Source organism: Rutidosis leptorrhynchoides, chromosome 5, assembly GCF_046630445.1.
Source record: "Rutidosis leptorrhynchoides isolate AG116_Rl617_1_P2 chromosome 5, CSIRO_AGI_Rlap_v1, whole genome shotgun sequence".
Taxonomy (NCBI): domain Eukaryota; kingdom Viridiplantae; phylum Streptophyta; class Magnoliopsida; order Asterales; family Asteraceae; genus Rutidosis; species Rutidosis leptorrhynchoides.
The window spans coordinates 291,981,587-291,992,295 of NC_092337.1; the positions used below are offsets into that span (position 1 = coordinate 291,981,587).

A 10,709-nucleotide genomic window follows, 5' to 3' on the forward strand; every position below is an offset into this window, starting at 1 on the left:
AAGCTTGTTGATTTCTAAATGCTTGAGCATGTGAAAGATGTAAGGATCTAAGAGTGATGATTTTGGTCATATCTCGAGTTGAAGCTAACATAGAAGAGTGAAATGAGTAAAACCTGCATGTATTCTCATCCCAAAAACACCGTAAAATTGGATTTACGCCGTCATAGTAACACCGCGGGCTGTTTTGGGTTAGTTAATTAAAAACTATGATAAACTTTGATTTCATATTTCAATACACATCTCATACATAGAGATAAAAGTCATTCATATGGTGAACACCTTTGTTCATTCGTTTGTTTCTGAGATGTGAAAAACTGAGTTTGAGATTCAACTAACTTCGACATCATATCTTCTAAATTTGGCTTTTTATCATCGGTTTGTGGTGGTTTGTTTTGAAAATTAGGTCTTTGCTGATTGTAAGTATTATTAGATACTTGTTGATTACAAGGACCTTGTTGGTTGTTGTATGGAACATTTCGGTTATAATTCTAATTTTGATTGTAGATCGGTCTTGGCAGTTGATAATTATTCTGATAATTATTTCCAGGTCTTTGGTTTATGTATGAAACATTCTCTCTTTGTTCCATTGTTAGTTCAATACTAAGACAATATTTTGTCAAATGTGGTCCTCCACACTGCTCACAACTAATTCTTATTGAGTGAATATCTTTAGTCATCTTTTCCATTCGTCTCTCGACAGCATCTATCTTTGCGGAAATGGAATCTAAGTCATGGCTAGAATCGGCTCTAGCTGCTTTAGATGATCTAACGATATCTTTTTCTTGGTGCCACTCATGTGAGTAGGAAGCAGTGTTATCAATAATTTTGTAAGCATCAGTTGCGGTTTTCTTCATAATAGAACCACCAGCTGCTATATCGATGTCTTTTCATGTAGTGATGTCGCATCCTTGGTAGAATATTTGTACTATTTGACAGGTGTCTAAACTATGTTGCGGACATCCTCTCAATAACTTTCCAAATCTTGTCCACGCCTCATATAGAGTTTCGTTTGGCTTTTGCGTGAACGTAACAATTTCTCCTTGAAGTCTCACGGCTTTAGATGCCGGAAAGAATTATTTAAGAATTTTTTCAACTAAAACGTCCCATGTATCAATCGCCCCTTCAGGTAACGATTCTAACCAATCTTTGGCTTCTCCCTTTAAAGTTCAGGGAAATAACATGAGATATATCTGTTCATCTTCAACTTCTCTGATTTTGAATAGAGTACAGATCCTATTAAATGTACGAAGATGTTCATTTGGATCTTCCTTCGGCGCACCACTAAATTGGCATTGATTAGTTACCATATGTAGGATTTGTCCTTTGATTTCATAATCTGGCGCATTAATGTCAGGTTGAGTAATTGCGTGACCTTGGCCAGTGCGTTTAGCTCTCATTCGGTCTTCCATACTTAGAGGTTCCAGATTCTCCATAATTGAATTTGTTAAATCTAAATCACTAGAGTATTCTGATTTAATGGTTGGTTCCCCGACAATCTCTGTTTGAATGATTGGTGGTTCCGGAGGAAAGATTAGTGGTTCAGGATCTCTGAATTGTCCTTGAATATCCTCCGGATTCTCAATTGTGAGGTCGGGTTCAAAAAATGGATTATCGGAAATTTGAATTGGAGTACTTGGTCGACTGGATGACGATTCTAAAGAAAAATCAACGGCAACAATATTTGCTAGATGTCATGATCGAGTTACAGGTGGTGAACGTACAAAAGGTGGTGAACGTTTTGCTCGATGCATTTAATGAATATCCTATTAGTTATAAAAATAAAAATTAATAGACTATTCTGCTTTTGCCCACAATAGCCAATAGATGCAGCAGGGAGCCAGAACCCTTTAAATCAGAAGCTCACAACTCAGCCACTAACAAATCCAACTATTACTACGAAACAGAAAATTTGGATTTCTATCAATTCAACCACTTAGAATAATTTTTCGTCGAAATTTAAAGAAATTTTAGAGAAGAAATAAAAAAAATCTAAGTCCTAAAAACTAGAGTGTCGAGAAATAAGAAAGAAAAAGAGCGCGTCGAAAAATGTCGAAAAATAATAGGCGTCGAAAAATAAAAATAAGAAAGTAGCGCGTCGAAACTTAAAAAGGAACTAAAAACTAAGAATTAAAAGTTACGTCAAAAAATATTAAAGCTTAGAGAAATACTATATCCCAAAACGGCAATAACTTAAAAAGGTACTAAAAACATAAAATGGCGTCGCAAAATTCTAAAGCATCTAAATCTTAGTCTAAAGAAAAAGCACTTAAGGGATTTTACAGCAAAGCCTAAAAATCTAGAAATAAAAATAACTATGGCAAATACTATGTCTTAAAACTAAATACGAGCGAAAAATATAAATATTACGCTAAAACAAATAAAAAGATACAAAATATAAAAAGATATAAAAAGTGATAAAATTACTTATTTTTATAAAAATATTATTTTTATATTTATTATTTTATAAAAGTATTGATTTTATAATTTATTAATACTAATTAAACTAAATAATACAAATTAAATAAAAACTAAAACTAATTAATTAAATAAACAAAACCTAATTAGGGTTATAATAATAATTATTAAAATATACTAAACCCTAAACAATCGGCTGAGGTTACCAGGCCTGTCAACTCAAGCCATGCGATCGCATGGATTGATAGTTAAAATCTCATGCGATCGCATGAGGTAGGGTTTCGGGCCAAAAGTTGGGCTGCTACAGTACCGGGCCTCGAGTGTTTTTATTTTATTTTTTTTTGTTTTAAATTTCTGTTTTATATTTATAAAATATTTAAATAAACCTTATATTTTTACAAACTAAAATAAAAATAAAGAAACTTTATAAAACTCAAATATTTAACAAAATCTTAAAAATATATAATTTTTTTTTCTTTTTATATTTTTGTATTAAACGTATTTTTACAAAAACGTATTTTTACAAAAGTAAATTAAAAATCTTTTTTTTATATAGCGTTTTGCTTTCGTCGTTTGACTGTTCTCCGGCAGCGGCGCCAAAAATACTTGATGTGTGCAGCAGCGTATACGAAATAGTTATAATTTTTACAACAAAATACTATTAAATACGATACAATTTTACACAAGTTATTTATTTATTTATAGAGTGGATATACCTAAACCTTGCTACAACACTTATAGGCAGTGTACCTAATCGTACAGTAGTGTAGTTTTTAGTAAGTCCGGTTCGTCCACAGGGAACTCGCCAAGTTTAACGCTATATTTTTAAAATTATATTTGTAAATAAATATATATATATTGCAATTATTATTATAAAAGGGGGTTTTTACCGTTTAATGACCGGTTTGTCGATTTTAAAACTTTAGTCGCAGTTAAAACCTAATGTAAAATATTAAAAATAAATATAACTTAATTTAGAGCGTAAAGTAAATAACGATAATGAAATTGCGATAAATAAAAGTGCGATAAAATAAAATTGCGATAATTAAAGAGAACGATAATTAAAAGTGCAATTAAATAAAATGACAATAAATAAAAGTGCGATAATTAAAAGTGCAATTAAATATGAAATAAAGGAATTATGCTTATTTAAACTTCCATAATCATGATGTTTGACGTGTTGATTTTTAGTTTATTCCCATGGGTTAATTGTCATTTGTCCTGGATTATTCGATATGTCCATACGGATTTGTCCATAATAGACCATCAGTCATAATCATAAAGTGCGAAAGTCTTCGTCAAATTATTCTTATTCTCGAAGTTAAATATTCCAACTAATTGGGGATTCGAATTGTAACAAGGTCTTAATACTTTGTTTAATGAATACACCAGGTTATCGACTGCGTGTAGTCCAAGGTTTTACTACTTTGTTAACAATTACACCAATTACCCTTGAATGTAATCCACCCCTGTTTCAACAAATCTATTAACTATTAATCCAGTTCCGTATCCGGTAAAATGAACAATTATTGGTATTTATAGATATCCCGCCCACCGTACCCAGTTAAGCGTATGTGGTTATATATAAATACGTCAAATTATAAGTCTATATATTAAATCAACGAGGTATCATTTAGTTAATATAAAACCCATTAATAGCCCATAGTCTAATTTCCACAAGTGTCGTTCTTTTATCCAAACCCCAATTATGGTCCAAAGCCCAATTACCCAATTTTAATATTTAGCCCAACATCACGATTACTTCGGCATTAAATAAGCATAATAATAACTTAGCTACGAGACATTAAATTAAAAAGGTTGAACATAACTTACAATGATTAAAAATAGTGTAGCGTTACACGGACAGAATTTCGACTTACACCCTTACAACATTTGCTAGCATACCCTTATTATTAGAATTTAAAATTAAAATTAAAATTAATATATATATATATATATATATATATATATATATATATATATATATATATATATATATATATATATACGTTTGATAGATAGAGAGATGGATTGGATATATGGTTCACCAAACTGCGAAATTTATAGGGGCTGGGCTGAAAAAGTGTGCCATGCAATCGCATGGGTTTTATGCCTCCAGGCCATGCGATCGAATGGAGGTAGGTATCAGCTCACATGAGTTTGTTTTCTTGTTTGCCGACGTTTATAATATATAATATAATATATATATTAATTTTAAGAATTAATTATATATTACATTATATTCATGTGCATAGTTGACTTGTAATTTTTAGTCCGTTGCGTCGAGCGTTGAGAGTTGACTTTGGTCCCAGTTCTGGTTTTTCGAACATCCTTGCGTATAATTTAATATCTTGTACTTTGCGTTTCGCATCTTGTACTCTTGTAATTTTGAGACGTTTCTTATCAATAATTGGAACCACTTTGATTGTACTTTGTACTTTTGAGCTTTTTGGTCATTTGTGTCTTCAATTCGTCGAATCTGTCTTTTGTCTTCACCTTTTATTATTTAAACGAATATCACTTGTAAACAGAACAATCCCAACTAAAAGTTTGTCTTTCTTGAGGGATAATGCTATGAAATATATGTTCGTTTTTAGCATTATCAGTGATGCATAAGGTACTGTTCTAACTTGGAGTTGGACTCGAAGGCCTTCAGGAAGAACAATGGGTGAGCTGACATCGTTGATCAGCATGTTAACTTCAAAACCTGTCAATGATGGTAGACAACACACATGGAGCTGGGCATTAGCTTCTAATGGGCTGTTTACTGTCAATAAACTCTCGAAGTTGTTGGATGAACAGGTACTTTGCTCTTTTTATTCGCAACAGGGTACGCTTCATAATAAACTTGTTCCAAAAAAGGTGGAAATACTTATTTGGAGAACCCTAAGAAAAAGATTATCTGTGAAAGTAGAACTCGATAAAAGGGGGATCGATGTGCATAGCGTAAGATATCCATTGTGCGATGATGATCTCAAATCGGTAGATCACGCCTTATGTTTGTGCAAGCGTGTCTTCGATATTTGGGTTCGCGTATTCAGTTGGTGGGGGTTAGGGAAGCCTACATCCCTTAATCTATCCGAACTCATAAGTGACAACAATTCATCTTCAATGTCGAGTAGCAGTTATGAAGTTTAGCAAGCTATAAAATGGATTAGTTTGTATCTTATATGGAAAAATTGCAACACGTCGGTATTTCAAGGCAAAACTTGGAACGCCCCGATGGCACTAAATGAGATACAAGCTAAGACATTCGAGTGGATTGCGGCTAGGTTAAAGAAGAAAAAGTTCAAATGGTTATCGTGGATCTCAAGCCCTAGTATCTATCTTAATAGTTCGTGATTTATTCTTCGTGTTTATTTCTTGTAATTCTCGTCTTTTCGTGTTTCTAGTGTAGCTAAGGTTGCCTCCTTTGCAACCAATGACTGCTCCTTGTTACTTCGTGTGTTTTGGCTTTTGGCCCATATGTTGTAGGGCTTAGCCTGGCTCTGTATCTTTCGGCTTTTAATAATAATAATACTTTGCTTTTCAAAAAAAAAATATATATGATAGTTTCATTACTTATATTTAGAATATTTGATATTATATAGTTTAAATGGGTATATATGTAACTTTAAATAATAATAAGGGTATACATGATAATGTCCCAAACAAGAAGATTATTCATATATCGTAAATCGGATGTCGTTTCTTCATTGAGGACTCTTTAACCAAGAGAAGAGAAAGTCATCTATCTTTAATTTAAAGAGTTAAAGCCAAAAATAGGCTACAAACTTACACAAATGTACCGATGTCGCCCACAAACTTATTTCCGTCCTACTGTCGCCTACAAACTTTCAAAAAGTGTACCAATGTAAACAAAAACTTTCAAAAAGTGTACCAATGTAAACAAAAATGACTTGCTACCGGCTAAACTGGTCAAAATTAACACGTGTCGTTCGTGGATTGGATCTTAATTCTTAAAATAAAAAAAATAATCAGGTCAAAATTAGTATGTAACATGTCAAAACGCCAAAATGTTGATATTAGCACATTTTTTTCAAAGTTTGTAGGCGACAGTAGGACAGAAATGAGTTTGTAGACGACATCGGTACATTTGTGTAAGTTCGTAGCATATTTTTGGCTTTAACCCTAATTTAAAATATAAAGATTGCTTCTAGAAATTGCTTCTAGAAGTACCTCCGACCAACATCTAATGTAAGGGAAAAAACAAGAATAGATATGAGGTTGAAGAGTTGTAATCACTTGCACCCATTAATTTCCTTGAAATCCAAGGAATTAATGAGAGCGCGACATGTGACGCGAAAATCACATGTGATTGGGAAAAAAAAATAAAAAAAATTTTTGTTTTCAAAAAAAAAAAATTTCTCAATTTTTTTTTTGAAATTTTTTTTTTCAATTTTTTTTTACAATCACATGTGATTATGCATGTCAATCACATGTGATTATGCATGTCAAATTCAATCACATGTGATTATGCATGTCAATCACATGTGATTATGCATGTCAATCACATGTGATTATGCATGTCAAATCCAATCACATGTGATTGTACAATTCAATCGCATGTGATTGTAGAAAAAAATTTGAGGAAAAAAAATTTCAAAAAAAAAATTTTAATTTTTTTTTCTAAAAGAAATATTTTTTGGAATTTTTTTGAATCACATGTTATTTCGCACCACATGTCACGCTCTCATTGATTCAAATGAATATTCAAAGTTACATACTTCAAGATGAGATAAGTTGCTACCACCGTACATATTTAATGGTTTGTTATCCTTTTTGTTATGTTTTAAATTACGATTATTGATAGATAAGAATAATAACTTAAAATTTCTTTACTTCCTTAAGTACACATATAGACAAAATAAGTAAATAAAAATAGATACAAAGTATGTGGTAAAGTCGTAAAATAAATAAACAATTACCACCAAATATATTATACAACGAATTATAAGTTACGTAATCTCATAAACAAAAACTCTTAAATTTATTAATCACGGTTATCTTGGAATTGAATTTTGTAACATATACACTTTGTCTTTCTCCTTAATCTAAATAGCACTAAGTTGAATCAAGAATACAATATTAAATCACAATAACTCAACTTGCAATAATCAAATCATAAGCTTACATTAATCAATACTTAATCAGTTATAATACTATAATCCAAACGACTTAAGTATTACAATATCATAAACCACATAAAACTTGAAAGATAATACATGCATTAAGTGTTCATGGAAGAGATAAAGATAAAGAGACTAGCCGCTCATGTTAATGATGATGATCATATTGAATTGTTGATGAAGCATGAAGATCTCGCCTTTGAATCTTGAAAAGAGATGAATTTTTATGTTAGGGTTTATGCTCCTCAAAAACTGAAAGAAAATGTGCTAAATTCTTATTCTAGGGTTCCATTTATATAGGAAATGGCAATCTTGTTCCCTAAGCAAAATTCTCTCAAAATCCGTATGCAGAAAATAACACTTGCGTAATTTACGCCAGGTCTGGAGTAAATTATGCCATCATGTGGAATTCAAGCGTAAAATTACTCCTCCAAGTTACATTTTTCACTGTATCGTTTTGGGCTTGGGCGTAAATTACGCCAAGGCTGGTGTAATTTACGGGCTGGTGTAATTTACGCCAGTACAAAAGTGTTGATGTTTTGCTGTTTTTAATCACTTTTCGAACATTTGTCTTCAATCATCACTTTTCACTAACATCTCTTAACTTTATCAGTTTAGCTTCAAAATACTTTTAATCTTCATCATTTGTGAACCATAATACGCACAAAATACAAACGAATCAACTCCCCCACACTTGCCTTTGTTTGTCCTTGATATCGGCTAAAAAGTCACGTTTTTACCCCCGATATTAGCCCCATTTATGATAAAGTAATTGACTTTATCATCTAAATAAGCATTTATTTGCTTCATTTGGTAGATTATGTCATTACAAAGGCTATGTTTCAAGAATCACTAACAACGGATGAAAAACGAGGAAAAACGAGCAAAACCGGCTAAGACGATTAATTCGCATTTAAATAACTTATTTTATAATTTTTAAAAAGTTTATTTACTTAATCTCATGTTGTAGGATATTTAACTACAAACGTGTGGGCTCAGGAATCGTCAAAAACGGAGCTAAAACGAAGATTCTAGAGCAAAAACGGTGAAAGACAAGTTACGATCCAGCAAACGGCTTGCCAAACGACTTGCCATAAGAAAAAACGGCCTGCCAGCAAACGGGCATAAAAAACGGCTTGCCTTGGCAAACGGGCATCGAAAACGGCCTTGGCAAACGGCTTGCAAAACGGCCAGCCAAACGGCCTGTCAAACGGCCTGCCAGGGGTTTTTCAGACATTTAATTACAATTTTGCCACCAAGCATTTCCTATAAATGGGGGTTTCATCCCACCATTTCAAAACACACCAATTCTTCACTTCTCTCTCAAATATCTCTCTATAGTCGCTATCTAGTGATCTATAGGAGATTAGTTCTCTCTCTACTTTCTCTCTCTAGATTCTAGAGAGAGAAAAGTATAGAGATTAGGAAAAATAATTATCTCTCTATTGTCGCTCTCTAGTAGATTAGTATGTAGTTAGTAGTAGAAGCTATTAAACATTGTAACGCTATGGATATTATGAAGAAATACAAGTGTTATTCTGCCGACATTATTCGGTAATATCTATCCTTTCTTTTATTAATTTATTATAATATTCTTGTTCGATGTTTGTGATTTATTAATATTAAAAATGCTTGTTGACATGATGTGTGAGTAATTGCTTGATTGTTTGCCATGATTTAATAATGTTAGTTACGTTTCGTACTCGCTTTCTGTCTATGATATTAAACCTCGTTATTATCGTCCTTCTACTAATAAACGTGTGATGACCCAAAAATTTTTGACTTATTTAAACTAATTCTCTATACGATTTATTATTTTAACACGCTAAACAAAGTCTGTTAGATTGAGTCTTAAAATTTTAGAACTGTTTCATATATACAATTACCTTTGATTACTCTCGACGATTCATGAACAATTATATGTATGTATATATATGTGTACAAGTAAAAACGAATTTCCTACAGTAAAACCCTATTGCTACAGTAAAAATTACTTTGCTACAGTAAAACACTATTTGCTACAGTGAAACCGTATTTTGCTACAGTGCTACAGTGATTTGCTACAGCAAACACTATTTGCTACAGTAAACCACTATTTGCTACAGTAAAACACTATTTGCTGCATTAAGATACTATTTGCTACAGTAAGATACTATTTGATGTCGACGAACTAGCAAACAAAAACGAAAAAGGCGGCCATGCGATCGCATGGCAAAAACCCTGAAAACTCATGCGATCGCATGAGCTACAGTAAATCGAAAAGTACTATAAAAGGCCAGTTTGTTCGACGATATAATTCATATTTTATTTTCATATGTAATTTAAATTTTAATTATAATTATAATTTTAATTTAAGTTTAATAATAATAAAGTATATTCGAGGGTGTTTTAATTCGGGTTTCAAACCGCTTTAAGGTAAGGAAATATTGGGTATTGTTCGGGGTATTGTTCTTGAATCCAAAGCCAACCATACAGTCGTCTACCATCATTACGTCTACGCAATTTACCTACAATATTGAATCGCAATATTGAACTGTGAGTTATAGTCTCCCTTTTTAAATGCTTTAAATATTTTTGGGCTGAGAATACATGCACTTTAATTTAAACGCAATATGACACAAGTACATACTAAATTCTACACTGAGTTAAACCGAAAATCTCTTAGCTTTGGTAACTAGTAGCTGCCAGTACATAGGATATGGACTGGTGGGAGCGAATAATTGTATATGGATCCATAGGGCTTGACATCCCCGTCCGAGCTAGAGCGCTAGCCTTTTAACGGACGTATATTATTTGAGTTTAAGACACGTTGGTTTGCGTGTATTAAAACGAATGGGGTAATTATCACTATAGCGTTAAGTTTAGTTACTAGGGTGCTCTGTTATGTTGAATCTATTGATAAACTTTTGATGAAATCTTGTGGTCTATCTTTATATATGTTTATGACTCGAGCAATTAAACCTATAACTCACCAACATTCGTGTTGATTTTTAGCATGTTTTATTCTCAGGTCCTTAGAATGCTACCGCTGTGATGTGCTTGTTGCCTGCATGGAGTCTCTCATGCTTTGTACAAAGTTTATTGCATTCAAAATAAAATTGTGTTGTGTAATAAATAATTGGACTGTGATGTCAACCTGTAAATTAAAGACTTATGTATTTCGGG

General features: G+C 32.3%; 1 protein-coding gene across 1 annotated transcript; it reads left to right on the forward strand.

Moving 5' to 3' along the window:
• The first annotated feature begins 5,079 nt into the window (after positions 1-5,079).
• On the forward strand, positions 5,080-5,553 carry LOC139849430 (uncharacterized). The gene has a single exon (XM_071839088.1). The coding sequence runs from the start codon at positions 5,080-5,082 to the stop codon at positions 5,551-5,553; it is 474 nt and encodes a 157-aa protein (XP_071695189.1).
• Positions 5,554-10,709: the final 5,156 nt, after the last annotated feature.